The sequence below is a fragment of the Phocoena sinus genome, chromosome 3 (genome assembly GCF_008692025.1).
Source record: "Phocoena sinus isolate mPhoSin1 chromosome 3, mPhoSin1.pri, whole genome shotgun sequence".
NCBI lineage: Eukaryota > Metazoa > Chordata > Mammalia > Artiodactyla > Phocoenidae > Phocoena > Phocoena sinus.
The window spans coordinates 174,178,307-174,203,346 of NC_045765.1; the positions used below are offsets into that span (position 1 = coordinate 174,178,307).

The 25,040-nt window shown below is 50.5% G+C and overlaps 1 protein-coding gene across 1 annotated transcript in view; it reads right to left on the reverse strand.

The window, feature by feature from the left end:
• PLEKHG4B (pleckstrin homology and RhoGEF domain containing G4B) overlaps positions 1–25,040 on the reverse strand; it is a 55,523-nt gene that overhangs the window by 22,431 nt on the left and 8,052 nt on the right. Inside the window, 4 exon segments of the mRNA XM_032626587.1 lie at positions 4,975–5,098; positions 6,018–6,209; positions 7,956–9,180; positions 18,400–18,597. Of these exon segments, the coding sequence (XP_032482478.1) occupies positions 4,975–5,098; positions 6,018–6,209; positions 7,956–9,180; positions 18,400–18,597 (1,739 nt within the window).

The following is a 25,040-nucleotide window of genomic DNA, read 5'->3' on the forward strand; positions in this document are numbered from 1 at the left end:
CTCTACGAGTTCGGGACTCTTGGCTTGATACACATCCACCTTCCGCTTCCTGAGGAATCAGCTGCTTCTCAGTTGGAGGTAGGGCAAGCGGGGCTCACTGTGGTGGACCAGCGGTGGGGAGGTCTGCTTTCTCTCTCCTGCCCACCGACATCCACGCAGGTGCAGCTCTGGGTGAGTGAAGCAGGGCCTTCATCCAGGAGCCGGAGGTTCCTGGGAGTCTTTGTACTCCTTTGTGTGTTCGGGTCGATGCAGGGCTGCAGAGCATCCCCTGAAAGTACATCTCTCGCCACGTGCCTTTGAAAAGCCCGTTGTCTGTCCTGTGCGACCAGAAGCTTCAGTCCCAGATTCAATAGGAAAGGACAGTTCAGTCCCAGATTCAATAGGAAAGGACAGTTCAGTCCCAGATTCAATAGGAAAGGACAGTTCAGTCCCAGATTCAATAGGAAAGGACAGTTCAGTCCCAGATTCAATAGGAAAGGACAGTTCAGTCCCAGATTCAATAGGAAAGGACAGTTCAGTCCCAGATTCAATAGGAAAGGACAGTTCAGTCCCAGATTCAATAGGAAAGGACAGTTCAGTCCCAGATTCAATAGGAAAGGACAGTTCAGTCCCAGATTCCATAGGAAAGGACAGTTCAGTCCCAGATTCCATAGGAAAGGACAGTTCAGTCCCAGATTCCATAGGAAAGGACAGTTCAGTCCCAGATTCCATAGGAAAGGACAGTTCAGTCCCAGATTCAATAGGAAAGGACAGTTCAGTCCCAGATTCAATAGGAAAGGACAGTTCAGTCCCAGATTCAATAGGAAAGGACAGTTCAGTCCCAGATTCAATCGGAAAGGACAGTTCAGTCCCAGATTCAATCGGAAAGGACAGTTCAGTCCCAGATTCAATCGGAAAGGACAGTTCAGTCCCAGATTCAATCGGAAAGGACAGTTCAGTCCCAGATTCAATCGGAAAGGACAGTTCAGTCCCAGATTCAATAGGAAAGGACAGTTCAGTCCCAGATTCAATAGGAAAGGACAGTTCAGTCCCAGATTCAATAGGAAAGGACAGTTCAGTCCCAGATTCAATAGGAAAGGACAGTTCAGTCCCAGATTCAATAGGAAAGGACAGTTCAGTCCCAGATTCAATCGGAAAGGACAGTTCAGTCCCAGATTCAATCGGAAAGGACAGTTCAGTCCCAGATTCAATCGGAAAGGACAGTTCAGTCCCAGATTCAATAGGAAAGGACAGTTCAGTCCCAGATTCAATAGGAAAGGACAGTTCAGTCCCAGATTCAATAGGAAAGGACAGTTCAGTCCCAGATTCAATAGGAAAGGACAGTTCAGTCCCAGATTCAATAGGAAAGGACAGTTCAGTCCCAGATTCCATAGGAAAGGACAGTTCAGTCCCAGATTCCATAGGAAAGGACAGTTCAGTCCCAGATTCAATAGGAAAGGACAGTTCAGTCCCAGATTCAATAGGAAAGGACAGTTCAGTCCCAGATTCAATAGGAAAGGACAGTTCAGTCCCAGATTCAATAGGAAAGGACAGTTCAGTCCCAGATTCAATAGGAAAGGACAGTTCAGTCCCAGATTCAATAGGAAAGGACAGTTCAGTCCCAGATTCAATAGGAAAGGACAGTTCAGTCCCAGATTCAATAGGAAAGGACAGTTCAGTCCCAGATTCATATAGGAAAGGACAGTTCAGTCCCAGATTCAATAGGAAAGGACAGTTCAGTCCCAGATTCAATAGGAAAGGACAGTTCAGTCCCAGATTCAATAGGAAAGGACGGGCCGGGCCAAGTTGGTATGCTCATTCTTCAGGACTTTCGGTGTCCCTGGGAACCGCCTTCCACCGCAGCTTCCAGTGTCCGCGGGTGTTCTAACTGAGCCCGGGACCTGAGGCCTGCTGACACAAAGCTGCAGAGCGGCACAGCTTTAGTGCCGCGTTCCTGTTCGCCCCCCAGTCAGGTGTTCCATTTGGGGTAAAACTGCTAAAGAACATTTGAAGGGTGTTTCTTGGGGAAGCCGGGTATGAGGACAGAAGTGGGGCTGCGGAGCCCAAGCTGATGCGTCTGGTGCTGGCGGCTCCTCGAGGCCCAGGTGGGAGCAGGCAGGTGGACGCCATGTCTCTGCCCAGGGACTTCTCGGTGCCCGCCTGCTTGGCCACACGGGTCCTGGTCAGTGCTGTCAGGAGCTAGGCGAGATGCTCCATTTCTTCGGAGGGTCTCGTGTCCACCCTGCCGGTCCGACCGGAGGCCTCCAGCAGGGACGGCTGGATCTTGCTCTGTCGTCGTGGGCCTCCCTTCCCTGGTGCCCCCGGCCCTGGGGTTTCCCATCATCTGCCAAGTCAATAGCGGCCCCAGAGCCCAGCAAGTGGCCTCACCAGGACCACAGGGGCGGTCGTGCTCAGTGACTCACAGGCTCTCCTCTATGACGTCACCCACCTGGCAGCTGGCAGGACAGCCCCGCCCTTCCTGGGGGCTGTTCCCGGGGTCAGACAGCCGCTGGACCCTGGTCCTGAGTGGCTGAGACGGATCCCTTTGCTCATTCCTGCATCCACATTGGTGCCAACTGGACCCCCAGAGCAGATCCCCTCCCCTTCTGCCTGCCCCTGCTCTGGATCCCCTGACGCCTCTGCTTCGCCCTCACTCCCAGCGGCAGGCGGCCTCCAGGCCCCCAGTCTGGCCCCTTGGGGTCCGTGGTCCACCCCAGGCCGCTGTGCAGACCTGCCTGGATGTCTGGGTCTGCACTTCTGCGGAAGCCTCTGCACTGTCTTCCTGAAGCTGCAGGCCGCTCGGCCTGCCACACGCCATGGTCTTCGGCCCAGGGGGGCCTGCTGTCTTCACAGCGTCTTCCGTCCTCAGAAAGTGCCCGACTGCTCCAGGCCTTGTGTGCTCTTGCTTCCCCTCTTGTCTGCAAACCCTCTCCCTCCTCCAGGACACAGTATGTCTGGGAAGTCCCTCTCGGCGCTGTGGGCTTGTCTCTCCCTGGGAGCTGCGACCATTCGGGTTCACGTGTGAGTCTCCATCAGGGCAGGAACTTCTGCTGTTGCCTTTTGTATTCCCAGGTAAGTGTGGATGGCAGGATGGATGCATGGACTCCTGCATAGCGCAGGGGGGTGCATGGATAACAGCCAAGACCCTTTCCGAGTTTAACGTTCTGTGTATCTAAGAGTTTGATGGCAGTCCTTTCACGAGGCCAACTCAGGAATGCGGGGCTCCTTGTAACACACCTGCAGGAACCGATGATGAGACTCTCCCGGGCGCTCCTCCCAAAAATGCGGCATCTCAGGTGCCTCTTCCCAAGAGCTGAGGGCATGTGGCTTCTCCCGGTGCCGCTCTCTATCAGGACGTTCACGGTTATAGCCCTTGTTGGGGAATAACCAGCCAAACCTTCGGACTCCGGAACAAGCTCCCTGAGTCTTCAGAAACATTCTTCTCCCGGGTCTTCATGAGCAGGCGAGCAGCGGCATATGCTGTCTGCACCGGCTGTGGCGAAGCGGAAAGAGCAGGGTCTGGACGTCCAGCTCAGCCCCGGTCCCAGACTCCACAGCAGTCTCACTCCTTTCTCTCGGGGGGCCCTGGTCAATCAGGACCTCCCTGCAGTGCTCAAAGGAAAGCTTCTGGTAAACAGAAAATGTCATTATTCTAGGGCTTTGAAGGTGTTTACCTGAGGCTTATAGAGTATGAACTAGTGCAAGGATGAAACTAATTTTTTTCAGAGTCGTTTCCTTATATTTTGAAATCTCTGCTGAAAGATAAGTTTGAAATCCTAGGCTCAGTGCAGTAAAAGTAGGCCCTGCAAATACCTGGGAGCCTCGCTCTGCGAAGGAGCCTGGGGGAATGCAGTATTTTAAGTCCTTTCCTGCCTATGTGTTCCCACACTGACTGTACCCGTGCTACTTCAGAAAAAATTTCAACAGAAAGTCAATACTCCACAAACAAGCATGAGGTCACGGGTGGTCCTATACCAGGAACGCTCCCACGTCACGCGAGGGCACACCAGGTAGCGTGTTCCCACACGCACGCACACGTGGCCAGGAGTCACCCAGCACGCTCTCATGTGAGGTCATGTGACTTTACTCTAGGGACTGCACAGAGATTATTTCTAGCCCCTCTAGCACACCCATGAGACATCCCTCCATCATGGCACACTACCGACTCCAGCCAAGGGCAGGGCTGGGATTCGGGGCCGGGATTCAAACCTGGGCCGTTGACCTTAGGACTGAGCCCTGGGGCTACGTCCACCCGGCACCGTGGAGGCTCTTGGTCTGATGGCCGTGAGGGAGCCCGAAGCCCGTCTGCACCTGATGGGGGTGAGGGGCCCCAAACAATGCGCGTGACTCCGGTTCTCCATCCGCCCCCATCTCTGTCCTTGGTCCGTGGAGAGCCCTGGGGAGGGTCACCCAAGCATGTCTGCTTCCTTGTGTAGGGCGCAGGAGGCAAGGTCCCCTGGAATTCCACACCAGGAAGGTGCAGCTCTGGAGGGGCTGGTGCACTTTCTTCCTGGCGCGTATGCTGCTGGCTGCCCGGAGGCCCAGCGATGCCACAAGGCCTAGTTCGCGGTCAGTCTTTCCTGCTTTCTGGCACCAGGTACCTCCTATTTGTACAATTTCTTCACCTGGTTATACTAAATATTCTGTTTGTATCAGCTCGTGTCTTTAATCAAGGTCACTTCAAATCTTTTTTAGAAAGAGGTGGAGCATAAAACATGTAGACAAATAATGCTTAAAGCCAGTACTGCACAAGGAAGAGCAACGCAGAATCCAGGCCTGCACTCGGGGGAGAGGGGTCCAGGTGCACGGGAGGGATGGGGTGTGTGGGGGACGGCACGTGACAGCCCCGCACGAGGGCCCGGAAGGAGGGGGAGGTGGGAGACGGGACCTGCCGCAGTGACGCGCCAGACGGCAGACCCGGGAGCCACCCGAGATTACACCTCAGCTGGGTTTATCCTCAAAGGGTCTGAAAACTGGAGGCTGGCTCAGTCCCACCTGGGGATGCTGTGGAGGTACTTCAGCAGACGGGTTAGCTCGCCACTGGACATGTGTTCGCTGGACCAGAGTGGGCCCCTTGTACAGACCTGCACCACCGCTCTTCCCTGACGGTCTCGGGTTCCTGCAGAAACAGAGGTGTTGGAAGAGGTCACTGAAAGGATGTGACCGCTAGCTGACCCCCGAGCTGGACCCAGGCCCCTGTGCTCCTCTGCCCTCCTCGTTCCCAGAACCTGCCTCAAGACGCACCCTGGAGATAATGGTGTGCATCGAGATCGACTGGAGAGTGACGTGACTGAGCCCGGCTAGGGTCTCCCTCCAGGTAAACTTCAAGACTCTGGCGGGCGGGGTGGAAATCTCGAGGCCGCCCAATACAAGCCTAGTATATAAGTTACCTGCCGCCTGCCAATGTGGAGCGTGGCCTCTTGCTTCGGTCTCTCTCTGCCCTCTGTGAGTATGTGGGCAATTTCAGATTCCACCCGGGAAGGTCCCAGGAGGCTGTGAACTAACAAGGGGCCATCGTGAAAGGGGGTAGCCCCCATAGGGACACCCGCGGCTTCAAGCTCGAGGAGCATGGAGCCAGGATCTGCAAACACTATTTGAGTTATCGGCTTAGATGTGAGCTCTGCTGGGAGGGTAGAGCCTGGCGTTCACCTGGGCAGATGACAGCCTGGCTCACCTGGGAGGGTGAGGACCACTGCCATGCTCTGACTGTTTGTAACCCCCCAAATTCATGTGTTGAAATCTTAATGCCTGATTTGATGGAATTTGGAAGTGAGACCTGTGGGAGGGGCTTTGTTCCTGAGGGTGGAGCCCACATGAATGGGATTAATGCCCTTATAAAAGAGAGACCCTTTGCCCACCTGCCACGTGAGGACACGGTGAAAAGGTGCTGACTGTGAACCAGGAAGGGGCCCTCACCGGCACCCACCACGCTGCACCTTGATCGTGGGCATTCAGCCTCTAGGGCCGTGGTAAGTGAAGTTGTGTTGTTAAGAAGCCGCTGGCCTGTGGTGTGTTGTTGGCAAGACAGCCATGCTCACCTGGGAGGGTGACCGCCCCGGACTGCAGTAGCTCCTGGTTGAGTTCCAGCTCCTGCCTGGGCGCCCGGCTGGGCAGGTCTCCTGTGCCAGGTGCCCACCCTTCACCCTCGGGGCACAGCGGCTCAGCAAGCAGGTCCGAACACCGGATGGGGCTGCTTCCTCGGAAGCTGCTGCCCTCTGCATAGACATCAGCTGCACAAAGCAAAGAGACCTGGTCAACGATAACGCACTTCTCTGGTCTGAAGGCAGCTACAAATGCAAGGAGAAAACAGGAGACCTGTGAACTTGTCCCATTTCTGGTGGGAAAGGTCAGTGAGCACATCTCAGGTCAGGCTTTTCCTGAGGAGTAATAAATAAATCACATAAATAAACGGGTTCTCAGATCCTGACAACCAGAAAACACCCAAGGGAGAAACATTTTATACCGAATGATGTCATGGATCGTGACCGCAACCTCCTGCATCACCCCAGAGATTGAGGCCTCGAGCTCACACATAACCTCAGAGGGGGCGTCCTCACCCTCCACGCTGCGTAAAAGAAGGGATTCTCCCTCGGCCATCATGTCAGAAGGGGGCCTCGCTTTCACTCGTCCCCTCAAAGAAAGGGTCCTTGCTTCATACATCAACTCAGAGAGGAGGCTTCACCCTCACACATCCGCTCAGTGAGAGGAGCCTCGACCTCAAGAATCACCTCAGACAGGTGGTCGCTGCCTCACACACCTCTCCACAGAGGGTGGCACCACCCTCATGCATCTCCTCAGTGTGGGGGTCTGGCCATATACATGCCTCAGAGAGACCTTCCTCGCCTCACACACCTCTTGAGAAAGGGGATCTTCACGCACGTATCACCTCTGAGAGGGGGGCCTCATCCTCCAAACACACCACTTCAATGAGAAAGGTTTCTTTCTGCCCTCACACATCTCCTCAGAGTGGGTCCTCGAGTCACTTGTCACAAAAGAGAATGGGGCCTTGCCCTCCAGTGTCACCTCATAGAGGGGTGCCTGGACCTCAAGAATCACCTCAGAGAGGGGGGGTTACACCCTCACACAACACCTCAGAGGGGTTCCTCATCCTTAAGAATGATCTCAGAGAGGGTGTTTCACCCTCACAAATCTCCTCAGACAAGGAGTTCTCACCTCACACATCTGCTAAGACACAGGGTCCTTGCTGTCACTTGTCGTCTCAGAGAGGGGGGCCTTGTCCTCATGCGTCATCTCGACTCCTTTTTGAGCATCACCTCAGGGAGAAGGGGCTACGTCCACCAGCATCACTCAGAGAGTGGGTTCCTGGCCCTCACACGTCACCTCAGAGAGGGGGGCCTCCTTTCTGAGCACCACCTCAGAGAAAGTGGGTCCTCGCTCTCATGCATCTCCTCAGAGAGAGGGGCTTCACCCTCTCACAAATGTGACCTTATTTGGAAAAGGCTCTTTGCAGAATTGAACTAGTGAAGTTTAGGGTGGGCCCTAAATTGAATGATAGGTGTCTTTACAAGAGAAAGGAGAGGGAGGTTGGAGGCACGGTGAGACACAGGGTGAAGGGCAATGAATTTGGCCAAGGGATGCCTGGGGCTCCAGTAGCCAGAAGAGACAGGAAGGACTCTCCCCTGAAGCCTCTGGAGGGAGTGGGACCCTGGGACACCTTGATCTTGGACTTTAGGACCAGAACCGTGAGGATAATTTTCTGCTGTTCAGAGCCATGAAGTCTGTGGTACCTTGCTGTGGCAGTCCCGGAAATGAATACATGTAAACATTTTCAACAGTTGATACGGACATGGAGACAGGCTTCTACTGAATCAAGTGACCAGACCAATTGTCACAGGTGGGAGAGGGGAGGAGGAGGAGGGGAGTGTCGGGGGGAGGAGAGTGGGGGGGAGGGGAGAGTGGGGGGGAGGGGAGAGTGGGGGGAGGGGAGTGTGGGGGGAGTGGGGGTGGACATTTACCTTCCTCTCCTGTGCAGCTGGGACTCTCCCCTGTGCCTGGACAGCTGGAGCCTGTGGTTCTGGTCCCCACAGCTTGTCCTCCCAGGAGAGCCCCTGGCCGAGTGCTGGCTAAGTGCTGGGAGGCCCGCCAGGTGTCACCTCGGGAGCTTCTGAGGGACCTATCCCAGGATCGAGACCTCCTGGGAAGGGTCCTCCCTGCAGCTCCTGGACCACTCTCCTGTCTCGGGATCTCCTGGGGGTCTCCCACAGGGCCAGGGATCTCTTTCTGGGTGAGACTGGCCGCTGCCCTGGCCCCCCTGGCCCTGTGGCCGTGGGTCTGAGAGCCACAGGCCTCGTCCCTGATGGATTCCTCAGAGCTGGAGCCCAGGGGCATAGGGTTCTGCAGGGCCTCCATGTAGGACTTCCTGAACCAGCGTCTGGCCTCCACACTGGCTGGGGCCCTGGGCGGCCGCCTCCTGGAGCTCGGGCTGCCCACCTCTGCGTGGAAGGCGAGGGCCTTGGAGCCGTCCTTCTTGACCATGGGGTCCAGCCTCCCTCCTGGTCCTTCAGGGCTCTCAGGACACTCCCAGGGGTCCTGCTCTGAGGGGCCAACCCCAGTGAGGCCTCCACTGGGACTCCCGGACAGGGTCCCGGGGCTTTCGCACTCAGCCCTTCTTGGGGAAGGAAGACGGCGGGGCTGGTCACTGCTGGGATGCCCACCGCAGTGGGGCAGGGTTGGGGTGTGCTTGGAAGGCATGCTGCCCTGGGGAGCGGGACTGGCCACAGTTGGTACCGGGGCTGGAGCCTCCGAGGCGCTGTTGGGTGGCGGCTGCTGAGGCCCAGGACCGCTGGGGCAGCTGGGCAGGTTGGTTCCAGTGGTGGGGACAAAGACAGGGTCTGTGACGTTGTTCCAGGGGGTGCGGTAGACCGCCGAGCCTGAGGTCAGCAAGCAGTTTTGCAAGGGGACACTGTTCTGTTCCCCGTTCACCAGTTCCAGGAACTCTCCCGTGAAGACACAGCCGTACATGGTCTCAGGGACAGTGACTTCCTCCGAGCCTTGTCCAAGCCGGGAGAGGCGTTTCAAGACTAGTCTGGCAGGCTGCTTCCCCGCTGCCACAGTGATCTGCAGGTAGAAGTCCCCAGGCCTGAGCCTGACCCCGCGCAGGGGCGCCAGCTGCACCACCACCTTCTCGTGGATGCACAGTGGCCACCCTTCGTGCAGGAAGAGGAAGCCTGCGTACCTGGCCTGAGACAAGAGAGGGATGCAGGGAGATTAGCGGCTGACATGGAACCTGTCAGAGCCCCTGGTCTCTGTCCAGCAGGAGGGTGGGTGACTGGGCCCCCCAGCACCCCAGAACAACAAAGGGATCAGGACTGAAGACAGGGCGGTTAGAAACACATTTGTACCGCTCTTCCTGGGTGGCTGGGGGAGGTGGGCAGCTGGGGACGGGGAGACACTGCAGGCACAGTCTCAGCCCCAGGGGCTGTGGGGCGAGCCGCTTCCAGGGCCGGCCCCACCTGGGCAGGGGCTGGGCTCTCACCCTCTCGCCCCTGCAGCCCTTGGTCTAAGCTCGCGGCACCCAAGGGCAGCCTCCAGCCTCTGGAACTGCAGGGTGGGGACCACGGTGAGAGGGCACGGATCTAGGGCCCCCACGTCATGTCAGCTCCCACCCACAGCAGCCGTCCTTTCTGCTTATTTGAAGGGGTCACTGGAGTTTGCAACCAAGCTGTCGATGATGGGGTGAGTCCTTAACCACCTCTTTGAGAAGAACTTGCTCTAGAAAAAAGGTTTCGACTTCAAGATGGATGAGCCAGTGTCTCCGTGGGGCAGGAGGGTGTCAGGCTGTTAGGGAACAGCGGTGGGACGCCCACCTGCCAGAGCTGCAGACACAGGTTCTGAAACGGGATCACATTCTCCTGTTTGGGTTTAGTTCCAGCATTTTTTTTTGCAGCTTTCCTTACTCCAGCGCTGACTTACTGCACAAACCCTAATTAAGTAATACAGAAAATGAAAAAGAGAGGGCTTCCCTGGTGGCACAGTGGTTGAGAGTCCACCTGCCGATGCAGGGGATGCGGGTTCGTGCCCCAGTCCGGGAAGATCCCACATGCCACGGAGCGGCTGCGCCCGTGAGCCATGTCCGCTGGGCCTGCATGTCCGGAGCCTGTGCTCCGCAACGGGAGAGGCCACAACAGACAGTGAGAGGCCCGCATACCGCAAAAAAAAAAAAAAAAAAAACTCATCCTAATATACCTCTAGAGACTTTTAACTTTTCTGTGCCCTTATCCACTGTTTATTATTATTAGTTACTTAAACTGCAATAGTAATGTAGACAGAATTTGGTATTCTTGTCAGCAGTCACCCTAAGTGAGCACTTCCGTTACTCAGTTACCATCCTGATGGCTACTTAACGATCCTCTATTGTCAGAATCAACAGTGCTTCTACGGATTTCTATTGTAAATTAAAAATGCAAGGAACATGTTCATGATATCATTTTCACGGTATTCTTTTAAATGATCATTTTCTGGGATTAGGATTACAGGATCAAAGGCTATGAATGTCTTTTATGATTCTTGACAGTATGACCAATTTGTCATCAAGAGTCATACCGTCAGCAGGGGGGTATCACAGTAAGGTATCAGCGCGCCCACTGATTAGCAGCGTAAGGCTTTACAGCAAGAAACTGTTTCCTGAATTAACACGTATGCTGTGGAATACTGTTGTTTTAATTCACATCACGTGATTGTGAAGCCAACGGTTTCCTGATGCTTGTTTTCTGTGAATTCTCATGTACTTTTGCTCTTTCTATGAATTGTGGTCCTATTTTTGCCTTAGTTACTGCGAGATTTTAAAAAAACATTTAACAGACAGTAATTTTTTTGCCCTCATCGTTAGCGGACACGTATCCACCACAGTTCTGAAAGGCAAACTCTCTACAGTTTTGATTGTAAATCTTTCTACTCCTCTGGAATCCAAATTCAACAGATGCTATAAATATAGTCATGTTCTGAATAGTTCCAGTTCTGAGAAAACGCCAGGTTGAAAAGGAGCTTTCTTTCTCTCATTTCAACACCTTCTCTAAATGGTTGTTTGAGAATTCCCTGGCGGTCCAGTGGTTAGGGCTCCATGCTCTCACTGCTGAGGGCCTGGGTTCAGTCCCTGATCAGGGAACTAAGATCCCACAAGCCGGGCGGTGCAGCCAAAAAAAAAAAAAAAAAACCCCAAAGAACCCAAAACAGGGGCTTCCCTGGTGGCGCAGTGGTTGAGAGTCCGCCTGCCGATGCAGGGGACGTGGGTTCGTGCCCCGGTCCGGGAAGATCCCACATGCCGCGGAGAGGCTGGGCCCGTGAGCCATGGCCGCTGAGCCTGCGCGTCCGGAGCCTGTGCTCCTCAACGGGAGAGGCCACAGCAGTGAGAGGCCCGCGTACTGCAAAAAAAAAGAACCCAAAACAAATCAAAGAAAGGTTGTTTGAGGTGTTTCAAGGAAGAGGTGTTAGAACCAAAGCTTTTTTATTCAAAAGGAGGTGGGTGGGCTTCACTGTTTAAGAGCTACAGTTCAGCTGCTAAAAACAAGCGCAGAGTCTTTCTTTATAAGGAGCTTTCACAAAGCGGTTCAGGAACCTGCACGCCACAAGATCATAGCAGGTTTTCAAACATCATAGACGCATCACATCAGTTATTACCATATTCCAAAAATCTCAGCATTCCTTTCCCGCTTGGGTGACTAGAAACAAACAAAACAAAACTTTTCTGGTCCCTTGGAAGAGCCAGAACAGGGACTTGGCTGTGGATTAAATGTGAAAACTACAGCTGAGCTTCCCTGGGTCCTTGACAACTTCACGTACTGCTGCCCTGTGCAGACCATCCACTGTCCAGGCTGTCCTGGGCAAGGGGGCAGGCGACCTTCCTGGGCCTGACTGGGCACAGAGGGACAAGCTTCCCTCTGCGCGTGTCCATGGAACACTGTCCCAACTATCTGCCTGTTGGGGTCCTGTCTCCCTGACCCTGTGGCAGAGGCTGGTGCCCAGGTGGTCCGCTCAACGACGTATTACCAGGCTCCAGAAGCACCTGAACATGTTTGTTCATATTTCAGGAAGACTGACCAGCCTCCCAGATGGTGACTAGGTGTTCTGCAACGTGCCCTTGGCCTGAGCTCTGTGCATGGAGTCTGGCTGCCACACGCAGCTTGCTGCCTCGTCAGTGTCTGTAGGTTTCAGCCAGGGCTGAGAATTACACACCCAGGTCCGGAGCAGTCAGTTAAGGCTGCCATAGGCTACAACATCACCTTTTATCTCCAACCTTTTAAGGTTTCCTTTCTATCTTGCTAAGTAGGGGATGTTTCCAAAGTGAAGAAAGTCGAACAAGCAGAACTGCCCTGTATCCACACTCAGGGGCCTTCAACAGCACAACAAGCTGAGGTCACTGCATGTCCTCTTGTGCTTGTTTTATTTATTTATTTATTCTTGGCTGCGTTGGGTCTTCCTTGCTGTGTGTGGGCTTTCTCTAGTTGCGGCGAGCAGACTCCTCGTTGCGGTGGCTTCTCTTGTTGCGGAGCACGGGCTCTAGGCACGTGGGCTCAGTAGTTGTGGCTCGCAGGCTCTAGAGCGCAGGCTCAGTAGTTGCGGCGCCCAGGCTTAGTCGCTCCGCGGCATGTGGGATCTTCCCAGACCAGGGCTCGAACCCGTGTCGCCTGCATTGGCAGTTGGATTCTTAACCACTGCGCCACCAGGGAAGTCCCTTGTGCTTGTTTTTAAAATGTACGTTAAAAAACACAGATATAAAAGAAACTTACAACCTCTTTTTGGCTTAATATTATATCACAATCTGTGTATACTAATCCATCATATTTATACATTATTGATTTAACCTTTCTTCTAATATGTATACCTGTTTTTTACTATTATAAGTAACATCGCAACACATATTATTGGGAATGAATCTGGACCTGCATTTTATTTGTTTTTTGTTTGTTTGTTTGTTTGTTTTGGCGGTACACGGGCCTCTCACTGCTGTGGCCTCTCCCGTTGCGGAACACAGGCTCCGGACGCGCAGGCTCAGTAGTTGAGGCGCCCAGGCTTAGTCGCTCCACGGCATGTGGGATCTTCCGAGACCAGGGCTTGAACCCGTGTCCCCTGCATTGGCAGTTGGATTCTTAACCACTGCGCCACCAGGGAAGCCCTGGACCTGCATTTTAGATCACTTGCTGTGGCTAAACTTTCTGAGTCAAACTGTACATGACAATTTAAAGATTCTGCATACATTAAAACAACTGCTTTCCGGAGAGGTCATCCCAATTTTCACCACAATGAGAAGAGCATCACCTTGTCTATCGTACTGAACTCTCTCTGCTCTGAATACTAACCTGTCTATTTTTCTGCTCATTAGCAAGCAAAAATTTGTGTCTTGTCATTTGCTTTGCATTTCTCAGACCACATGGTATATCTGTTTTGATTCTTTTACTTTCAGTCTTTGGATTGTCTTTGCATTTAAAGGGCAATTCTTATAACCAGCATTTAGTTGGTCTTGCCTTTTTTCCAGTCTGACAATCTCTGTATTTTAGTTAGAATGTTAAATTCACTTAATGACATTTAATATAATTATTGACATGGCTGGATTAAATCTATCATCTTGGCATAAAACTTCTATTTGCCCTATCTTTGTACCTTTGTTCTTCCTTTTATCTCCTCTTCTATTTTTTAGATTCCATTTATTTCCTCTATTGAACTTTTAGTTATACCTATCTGTGTTATTTTTAGTGGCTGCTCTCAATATTACGATATGCATCTTTAACTTATCACAGTCTATCTTAAAGCAATAGTTTATTATTTTAAAACAATGTAAGAACCTTACAGCAGTAAGGTAAAATAATGACATTTCCAGCTAAATAAAAGAGTAGACTAGCACAGATGCTATGCAAGAAATGCTAAAGCTATAATTTCAAATTTATAATTTTAGCATTATAAAGCTATAACGCTAAATGCTGTCATTCAATTTACTCCCTTCCACAGTTTGTGCTTTTGTTGTCATATGTCTTATCGCTACCTTTGTTATAAATCCCACAATACATTGCTTTAAGTGGTCAGTAATTTTGTGTGTGTGTGTGTGGTCACTAATTTTTAAAAGAAATCCACACTTACAAATTTAGCCTTTCTTTGTGCTCTTCATTTTTCTGTAGATCTGAGCTTCTGCCTGGTACCATAGACCTTCAGACAAGCATAGCGTCTGTGCTAGTCTACTCTTTTATTTATCTGGAAATGTCATTATTTTATCTTCCTGTTGAAAGATATTTTTTGCTGTATATAGAATTTTAGGTTGACTTTTCTTCCTTTAACTTTTTAAAGATATTTTTCCATTGTCTTCTGAAGTCCAATGCTTCCGATAAAAAGCCACCATCATTCTTATTGCTGCCCCTGTATGTTAAGATTTCCCCTTGATGATGGGTTTTCAGCATTTAATTACAATGTGTCTAAGTGTCATTCTGTTGGTATTTATCCTGCTCTGGGTCTGATGAGCTTCCTGGATCTATGTGTTAGATCTGTGTTTTTTAACAAATTGTTAAATTGTCCAACAATATTTCTTTAAATATTTTTTCGGCCCTATTTTCTCACTCCTCCCCTTCTGGGAATCCGCTTGCACATGTGTCTGACCTGATACTCCCATAAGTTCCTGACGCTTGCTCACCTTTTCCCCTCCTCTCTCTCCTCTCTGTGCTTCCATCTGCTTCGTTTCTTCAGGCACGTCTTCAAATCATGTATCCCATCTTTTGCTGCATCCAGTCTGCATTAGTCCCATCCAGTAAGTTTTTTTTTAAATTGCAGATAGAGTATTTTTAGTTCTAAGATTTCCATTTTGTTCTCATTTTACAGTTTCCAAATCATTCCTGAAATTCTTCATCCACTTCATCCATATTTACTTGTAGATTATTTAATATGTTTATCATAGTTTTTAAAAAGTCGGCCGTATAATTCCAAACCTGGGTGGTCTGTGAGTCTCTTTCTATTGACAATTTTTTCTCCTTTTTATGGGTTGATAATCTGGTGCCTTTGCACGTTTTGTAATTTTTAAATTTTATGCCTGAGCTTTTGCCTAAAGCTGATAATTTTTTAAAAAGAGGAAAGCTTTACTCTAGTTAGACAGCTAGGATGAAGGGTTTATCAGTTTAAAGCACTTAGAAACAGAGCAAGTTTGGGGTAGGTTGTGGCTTTAAACTCTCCAAGAGTCCAGTGAGGTATCTCTTCACTTTTCAGCTCAGCCCCCGAGTCTCTTGGCCACCAAGAATAGCTTATAAAATTTACATTGCTTGAGGCTTGGTTCAACTTTCAGAAATTTCGGTTTACCGTTTCAAGTGCTCCAGTGGTTAGGTTCACAACTCTCCATCCAGGGAGGCCTGGTACCAACTGCTGCTGGACTTCTGAACTGGGACATGTTAAAACTATGAGACGAAAATTTTAAGACCGTGAGACCATAAGAGTTGGAAATCACGACACTTTGAAACTGTGTGATTTTAAGATTTTGATATATTTTGCTTTCTGGTCCCACCCCTCAGTCTCCACTTATTCTGTCAGAGACTTTCTAGGGTTAGTAGAGAGGATTATCGTCACATTCGAGGCTCCTCCAGATTCCACCCTGGTGTTCCAGCCCTGAGGTCTCTGAAGCCCGGCTCCTCCTGGTCTGAGCAGAGACGGTCCTTCTCTGCCAGCTAGTCACCCGTCCTCCCTGAAGCCTCAGTGACTCGCCCCAGGGATGAACGCGTCTTCTGCTCTTTGCTCACTTAGGAAGGCACTGCCACTCCACCGTTAAGTTCTTTTAGCTCTTTGTGTATCCACAGCTCTTGGACGGCTTTAAAGGAAGGTGTAATTGTTTGGTTCATATCAGAATTTCTTGTTGTTTTGGCAAGAGTAAAGGTCTTTCATACACTTCTACATCCTAGGTGGAAATAGGACTCACCTGTTCATCAGCTCTGTTTTGCCAGTTTCCTTTGTGGTTCTCTGTTAGGAGTACCTTTACAAATTTCCAAATAGAACGGTGTCTTTTAAAAACCTGATTTCTAGCTTTATTGCTTTGTGGTCTTAAGAAATCAGTTCTCTGGTATTTGTTAACATGTTATCGCTACTGGTCAATTCTGGTCAAATTTGGTAAATGTATATGAATGCTTAAGAATGTATGTTCTTTAATATTCTCTAATTGTACACATCCTTGAGATAATGTGTATCTTCTAATGGGAAAACTTGGCTAGAATTTTATCAAATTTGGTTAAGTCTGGAGAAGGTTCCATCTGTGCTTGGGACCTACATGTATTCTAAAATTGCTGGGCTCGGCACACCACGCATGCCCGTTAGCAGAGAGACATATCGTGTTCAGATGTTTATCTTCAGTAATATGCGGCCTGCTTTTCCTCTTTGCTTTGGAGGGAGGCGAAATCTCCCACTTGTAATTCCCTCAATTTATGCTTCAAGCACTTTCAGGCTGTGTTGTTAGGAGTTTACGGATTGTTACACCTTCCTGGTTGTTAGCAGTATTATTATTGAACGGTCCCCTTTAGCCCTATCAATGCATTTGCCTTTTACTATATTTAGTTTGTTATGAATATCGCTACATCCATTATCCTTGGTTAGAATTCTGCTGGCCTACCATTTTCAACCTGTTATTATATATGTTGTACTTTTATTTCCATGTTTTTATCTTGCTTATTCCCTTCTCCTTTTCTGATTTCCATTTGATTTCATTTTTTAAGTTCTAATCCCTTGCCCCTGCTTTCCCCCCTTGCAGAAACATTCTGTTTTATATCTTTCTGATTACTTTTCTTTAAACTCCTCCAAGCATTTTTTGGACACAAACCGTGATGAAACAAAGTTACAGATAAGTCAGCCAGTGATTTTAAGCCTGTCTGGTTTCTACAGAGGGATGGGAAAATAGTGGTCATCGAACTCTCAGGTTAACATAGAAACATCTTAAAATTAATATGATTAATAATGATCTCCGAGCCACATGCTTCGATGACACTTGGTAAATGAATAAAGAGTGCATTGAATTTACATTAACTAAAGTATTTTTACGTTCACAGTTGTCAAGATAAGTTCATTTTCTCCGATGTCATACAGATGATCAAATTTTAATTTCTTAATTACAAAGTAAAAAGCAATATAAATATGAAAATAGTAAGGCTGTCCCTAAATTTCATTTTATGCCTTTTAAATACTTATAAATATGCATCGTATTAAAGAGTAACATTATTCATATGGCTTTTTCAGAAGATAAGCAGTTTGGAAGTGGGAAGGGTGATGACGTGTTAAAAAGGAAGGAAAAAGAATATTAGAAGAAAGAAGACAAAACATTAGCTCAGAAAAGCTTTTCAAGACACGCCTTTGAAAGGGAGCAAGTGTTTTCAGATCCAACTTAAAGCAGCTTGGTTGTGTGTGCTGCTTTTATCTCCTGACAGGCAAATTTCTCTGCTTCTTCCCTATCAATAAACACCCTTTACATGTGCAAAAGGTGCATAATCATGAAGGAAATACCCTCTAGGCAGACTACGGCGAACCAAGAATTAAATCGAGGATATCCATGGTCATTTCTCTACCACACTCAGTTAAAAGACATTCAAAGAGCTTAATAAATCAAAGTAGCCCAGTGGTAGTTTTTCAAAAAGCTCTAATTCAATATGAATGGAGCAGTAAAAGGTGATGATTAACAAAGGTCTTACTTTTTAAGATCTAGCCATGAATCTCTGCAGCAGTTCACTGCAACATACCTGCAACGTGGCTGTCATTAGTTTTAACACTGCCTCAGAAGCAACCTACAATAAAAGTATCCTCCAAATAACTAAACACATAAGAGATTCACTCATCAGGGTCTGTCTGTGCTACTGGAACTGCTCCCGTACGTCCTGAGATGACTACTCAGGAGGGGGACTCAGTCCCTTCGTACATAGACTGCAGCGAGGGTCCCCTGGGGCACCAGACAGAAGCCTGCGGACAGTGGGCTCCATGCTCACTGGCAGGTTGAGAAGCCCTGTTTCTGGGACGTATGCCTTATTTCACCAATTATTTGGAATCAGGAAAAGGTGGAGCCAGAAGCCGAAGGGAGTAAGCTGAGCCAGTGCCCAAAGGACCAATGGAACAGAGGAAAATGGGACGGTTTCCCCAGTCATGTGTTTAAATGCTCCCAAAAAAGTGGCTGAGACTACAATTTATTTTTATTTTTTAATAATACCCTGCTTTCTTTCAGAAAGAAAACAACAAATGCTCACTTGAAGGACGTCCGCTTAACCCCTGGATTAGTCGGAAATGCACAGAAGCATATCCTCCTTCTTTGCTTCCTTCACCAGTATATTCCCCTGGATCTAAAACCCCTACGGCTCAGATTAGGTATTTTCCAGCTACCAGATTAAAACCCTGCCTGTCTCTCCTCCCTAGTCAAAAGTGAGCGGGCAGGCCTCACACGGGCTCCATCCCCGAGGAGGTACTCACACGGGCCTCCCGCTGCAGGTGCTGCAGGGCCCTCTTGGCTGGGATGAGGAAGTCCAGGAGGCAGCGCAGCCCGTCCCCACCGTAGAGCTTCTCGGCCACGCTGAACAGCTGCCAGAGCACCGTGGCTGCCGTGGTCTCAAAAGGTGGGTAGAGGGCAGAGAGTGTGTTCTGTATGTAGGTGTCGAGGGAGTCCAGATCCTGAGTTGGAAGAGAGGTTTGCGAAATTTAATACATCTGATAAGACAGGTGCACTGGACACCTTCACAGGCTAGCACTGAGGTGTCCACTGTGAAGGCACCTGTTGTATGTCCGGGGATGTGAGTTATCTTTGTGAAACACAGGAGGTATGGGCGAATCCCCAGCACAGAGAAGAGTTCCTGTCGGGGAGGATTGGTTGGTCCTCACGTTGTCACAGAGCAGAAGCATCTGAGGAAGTGCCCATGTCTGTGACAGGTACACCTGACACCTGTGCCCACGAGGGGAACCCTATCTAATGCCTGTGAGTGACGGCTGTCATTGTTATCACAGGAGGCACCACCAAGTTTGGTCTGACGTAAGTTCCATCCCATCAAATTCTGAAACATGCACCTTAAATGATGCTTTTTAGGATCTTCCGTGGAGCGTGGGGGATTTCTCAGGGGCTTCCCCCTTCCCCAGCACTCCTGGCTCTGCATAGGGAATGGGGGGGCCCTTGTGGGGAGGACAGAGCTGGTCCATATGCCGTTTTATACTCAGAAAAGAAGTTCATCCTAGGAAATACATTTCACTTGTACTGATGATTTTTTTAAATTTAAATAGAAACCATTAGGGCATCCTGCATCATAATCCCAGAATTGTGCTCATTCAGTCAGTCCAAAAACAGCTATCGTTGGTATCTGATTTCCCCTTTAACTTTTGGTGCAACATGCTTTTCTATAAAGACAGAGAGCTTTTAGTTTAAAAAATACTTAATTCTATTTTTAGATGTAACATTTCCTGAGGAATGCCATAAGGTTTATTTGTTTGGAGAGGAAATGCAAGGCCACAAATAACAGTTAAAAGCCAAAGAGTTTAAAATTGCATAATTGATTTTTAAAGGAACAATGATTACTGTCTGAGACTCCTCTGAATGGCTAATCATAGATACTTTCCCAAGGAAACTGAAAATAAAGCAGTGCATCCTCTGAGTCTGCAGTAAATGAGGACTCGAAGAGAAACCATCTGTGCTGCCCGAGAGCCAAGAGCCGGGAGCCGGCAGCCGGGAGCCGAGAGCCGAGAGCCGGGAGGCGGGAGCCAGGAGCCGGGAGCCGTGTGCTGCAGGGTCGGTTCAGAGGCTGGAAGCCCTCCACCTCCCCGTCAGCCTGGTGAGGCCCCCAGGCCCGCACAGGCCTTCCTGCCACGTCCTGTCCCCCGCCAGACAGGGCCACTCCCTTGTCAGTAGGAATTCTCTAAATACTGATTCTTCCCCAAAGTGCCACGTGCTCTGGCTTCCAAGAACTCAAATCACACCTGAGCCACAAACAAACGTCAATCCAGGGACTGAACAGAGCTGGTCTGGAGTGGGGGCAGGCCTCAGCCTGCCCGGAAGTGACTAGAGATACAAACCGGCTGGAAGGAGGTGGGGTGCGGCCCGGAGCGCAGTCTCTAAGGACCTACTTTGAATTGAAATGCAAACTTCAGGCCCTCCCTGGGAGAGACACCGCTCAGATGCCCAAGCCCTGGCTTTGGCGAGGGCGTGTAAATGTCAACCCTGGTCTATATCAGCTGCGGCACAGCACAGAGTCCCCGAGATTTCTGCACTTCTGGTTTCTCCATTGGTAAAATGGAAAGGTTACTATGAATCTGCTCCACCGATTATTCCACAAGGTAACAACGTATTTCATCTTGAAAGGACTTCAGAGCTTTTCATTTTTTAGTACAAAATGCAAACTGACAATGAAATGTTGGCTTTTAAGGCATTTTGGCTGAATTTAGCTCTTAGTTCATTTAGTTCTTTGAAGGTGTTCGATAAAAAGTGTGCAGAACTGCCATCAACCGCCATCAGTCCAGACTGGTGTCCTCGCGATGAAATAAGAGTTCAGCTGGAAGTAAGAGTTTTGTTCATTCTAAACCGGAAAAGGTCACGTCAACTCAGAAAAATCTCCCGTAGTCTTCATTACAGCAAACCGAACTTTTCTACCCCGGGTCCTCCGTGGAGACCCAGTCCCAGCAGAGCGTGCGCGAGCTTCGGGGCCTGCAGACGAGTTTGGGCTGCTCGGCCAATGGACACCGTTTGCCTCTGCAGCCATATTTACGGTTCTTTCAGAGAAAAATTGATAGGAGCCATTCTTTCCTGCTTAATTTATCTGGAAAACCCTTTGTCAGGAAAGAAAAGTGCTCTTGAAATTTGTCAGCTCAATCAGACGTGTGGCTCCTCACGTATAAAGATAGAAACTCATTTTCATCCCTCCAAGGTTTTGTTGTCCTTTTTTGTTCACGTCACTGTTAAACTGAGCCAAAACAAAACACCTTCAAAAGCAAGTTCCCTCTTGCCTGAGTCCAGCTGCTTTGCGGGCGTCTGTCTGCCTGGCATCCTGTCTTCAGCCAGCACACCTGGCCTCCCTACGCCTTTTGCATGTTTCCAACAGAGAAAAAACTAATTCTAGACGACACCCAATGGACGACTGAAATTAATTTTTCTAAGTTGTAGATCTGACAGCCGATTTCACCTAAATCACCAATTACATGGTTTTTTTTTTCTTTGCTTGCTTTTCTTTTTACACTTTTGGATTACATTCCTACATAAATAAAGAGGCAGCAGGTACAGAGACGGTAAGTGGGAGTGTGATATTGCATGTTTGCACTACTGGGTTTAAAATGTTACCTAACATCTTTCCAAAGCATCCTCTGAGTGGGGACCCCTGACCACAGCTGTGACACAGCAGCTGCGAGGAAAGCTGGGAACTGGTCTGACTGGGAACCCTTCCAGAAACCCTGGAAGAGTGCCCCTCAGGCTGGCACTGCTCCTTGCCTGATGGCGCCCTGAAGGTAGCTGCTGCCAGATCCTAACTTGATATTAACCACTGAGGTAAGAAGCCCACAACATCTGGGCTTTCACACATGGCTCCTGTGCTTTCTTAAAGGACCTCATGATTTAGCCTTAATCTTTAGTTTTGGTGGGGCAGATGAAGACTGCTGACACTGGGCTGAGGTTGTTGGGGAATTGGGGCTGGGCCTGGGCCTGCGCTGGAGCACATTTGTTTTTTCCAGAAAGAAGGTGGGGTGAAAGCTTCAAGTCTGCAGACATTCTAGCATGGAAAGCGCTACAGGGAAACCTCACGAGGCCATACTGGAGTGCAGGAACGTAGAGGTAAGTGGCAGCAGGTTCAAGCAAAATTTAAGGTATTTTAAGGGAAATGCAAACTCTATATGCATGATTAGAAGAATCAAAACAGATATTCTAATAAGAAACCTGTACCGTGTGCACTTGCAATGCTAAACGGGGCTTTTCATGCACCCTCCCTGCCACCGAACTGCCCCAAGAAAGTGACCACAAAGCATAATGGTCCCAGGCACAGACAGGCAGGGCATGTGTGGCTCCTGCCATGTGAATGGGCCCTGGGTTTCCTGAGAAAGGGACCTGAGAGGGACAGAGAAGGACTTGTCACACAAAACTGGGAGGGATGTCGACTCTGAAGATGAAGCAAACCCTGGAGCCCCAAACCACGCTCTGAAAGGGCCTGGCAGGCGCTTACAACTCCTGGAATTACACAACAGGGGGAGCCCTGGGGGCAAACACAGTAGAGAGGGGGTGGTGCTGGTGCAAACAAGAAGCTCCCAGTGGCGCCCGGGCGCAGAGTGCGAGCAGCCTGACGGGCAGAGCCGGACAAGTGCCGGCTGGGGGCTCTGCTGGGGGCTGCGTAGGCAGCATGTCTGCACAGCCTGGCTCTCGGGCGCTCACTGGGAGTCACACACCTGGTCCAGGAGGGAGGTGGGCAAACACCTGTGCACGAGCGTTCCTCACCCACGGAGAAGAACGACCCCAGGAGGTGGAGATACCCCAAGCCACAGACCGGCAACCAGGGCAGGGTTTCCCACACAGTTTGGGTTTCCACCTGTGGTCAAGGCGATAGCTCTCTTTCTCCTCAAAGTGTTCGAATTTGGACAATAAACGATATGGCTAGTCTGCTTATAACATGTGGGTTTCCTTGAGCCCATAAGGGGATAGCTCTCAGCTCAAGTACCAAAGTTTAACCCTGAATTTTCAGTTTGATTGGTACTATAAATGGGTATACCACACTGAACAAAAGGATGAAGTGAGTGAGTGTGGAGGTGAGTGTGGACGGGAGGGAGGAGGTGAGCGTGGAGGTGAGGGAGAGTGGAGGTGAGTGCGGAGGTGAGGGAGGGTGGAGGTGAGAGTGGAGGTGAGGGAGGGTGGAGGTGAGTGTGGATGTGAGGAAGGGTGGGGGTGAGCGTGGAGGTGAGCATGGAGGTGAGTGTGGAGGTGAGGGAGGGTGGAGGTGAGGGTGGAGGCGAGGGAGGGTGGAGGTGAGGGTGGAGATGAGGGAGGGTGGAGGTGAGAGTGGAGGTGAGTGAGGGTGGAGGTGAGGGTGGAGGCGAGGGAGGGTGGAGGTGAGGGTGGAGATGAGGGAGGGTGGAGGTGAGAGTGGAGGTGAGTGAGGGTGGAGGTGAGTGTGGATGTGAGGAAGGGTGGGGGTGAGCGTGGAGGTGAGCATGGAGGTGAGTGTGGAGGTGAGGGAGGGTGGAGGTGAGGGTGGAGGTGAAGGAGGGTGGAGGTGAGGGAGGGTGGAGGTGAGGGTGGAGGTGAGGGAGGGTGGAGGTGAGGGAGGGTGGAGGTGAGGGTGGAGGTGAGGGAGGGTGGAGGTGAGGGAGGGTGGAGGTGAGGGAGGGTGGAGGTGGGGGTGGAGGTGAGTGTGGAGGTGAGTGTGGAGATGAGGGTGGAGGTGAGTGTGGAGGTGAGGGTGGAGGTGAGGGAGGGTGCAGGTGGGGGTGGAGGTGAGTGAGGGTGGAGATGAGTGAGGAGTGATTTGTTTTGTTTTAGTTTCCAGTTATAATTCTGTTTTAAACCAATTCAGGATATGTTGAACCTCACTTTATGAAGACTGTGCTGGGTCCGCCCATGTATTCAATGGCTCAGGAATTTGATGAGACACTAGTTAATACTTGACCTCTGTGCCCTCAGAGGACAGCGCTTCAGCAACAGAAGGCCTGACCCGGGTTGCTGAATCCTCACAAGGACTGGCGGCAATTCTGCAAATAATGGCAGTAAATCCAGAGTGAGGTGGGAACGTAGCGCAGGGAACGTGTACTCGAGCAAGTCGCAGGGGTGTGAAAATAACACCCCTGCGTGCAAGGAAACCGGAGAAACAGTGTGTGAGGTTGGAACCCGCACCCGGGTCCCTGATCAGTGCTGTGCAGAAGCCCCTCTCCTCCCAGAGCGGGACCGCTGTTCTCCCCCCTCACTTGCTACATTTTACTGACCGTGTTTGAATTCAAGAGGCAAAACAAATGGGCCCTGAAATATGTCACTCTGTGAACTAAGACGGGGAAGGAAAAGGGAGAATGGAGATCAATGGAACCCTACTCATGCAGTGCTGGGCCTGGCAGGGATGAGGCACTTTGGCAGGAAGAGTGAGAGGTGTCAGTCTCCACCCAGCAGCTTGCTGTAAGTGTATGAGGTTGGGGGTTAACAGAAGACCCCTGATGCCGTCACAGAGCTGTGACACCCAGGTCTGTCCTAGACCAGCCGGAGCAGGGTCCAGAGAGGAAGTCGTGCCGCCACTCGGAATGGGAGGTGCAAGACTCAGGAGGCCTTTACCAGATTTGTTCCTAACAAGCACCCCTCCAGGACTGCAAAGGGAAAAGCCACGTGCAACAACGCCATCTGGGCAGCGCTCGAAGGCTGTGAGCACCTAGGAGATCTAAGCCAGCAGTGAAGAGGCTGCTGTCCTTTTAATTCCTGTGCACAGAGGTAAGTGGGCCAGAGGCCAGTGGGTGCACAGGCTGCACAGAGCTCAGGCGTCCTGAGGATCTAGGGCCCAGGGAAGACCTAAGAGCGCCGCCCCTGTAAGGCGAGGGGCAGGAGACCGGGGGGGGGGGTTGGCCACTGCCAGCGCCCCATGCAGCCTGCCCGAGACCCCCAAACTCGTGGTGGTTGTGAACCATTTGGAGTGTGGTTGGAAGGCATCCGTTTCCTCTAGCTGGGAAGAGTGTGATGGATCTAGATGGGGCGACAGGAGGGACAAAATATTAACTGATGTGAGAACACGGAAGACAGAGCTTACGGGAATATTGAAATAAAATCTGTACTTTTTGGCAGCGTGAAATTGGCTAATGAAAGCATCTATGAGTGTTGGCATTTCAGGATTTGAGAGGTGGGCCCTCGTTTGCCCAAGCACCATTGAAGGGGCTGCCGAAGCCCACTGCAGGGTCCAGGTGCCTCTCTCCAACTGTCAGTCCAGCCCGGACCAGGTGCTCTGCTTCCTCTCCCCTTGTGGTTTGAGCAGAAATCCCACAGGAAGCACAGCGTCAGGGGACACTTCCTCCCAGGCCCGGTCCCGATGGGCCAACCCTGTGTTTCTGCTCTTTCCTCACTCCTTACCTGTGGTCTTTCTCATGATACACTGGTCACAGAGGCACCACTCTCCTGGATCACTAACTAT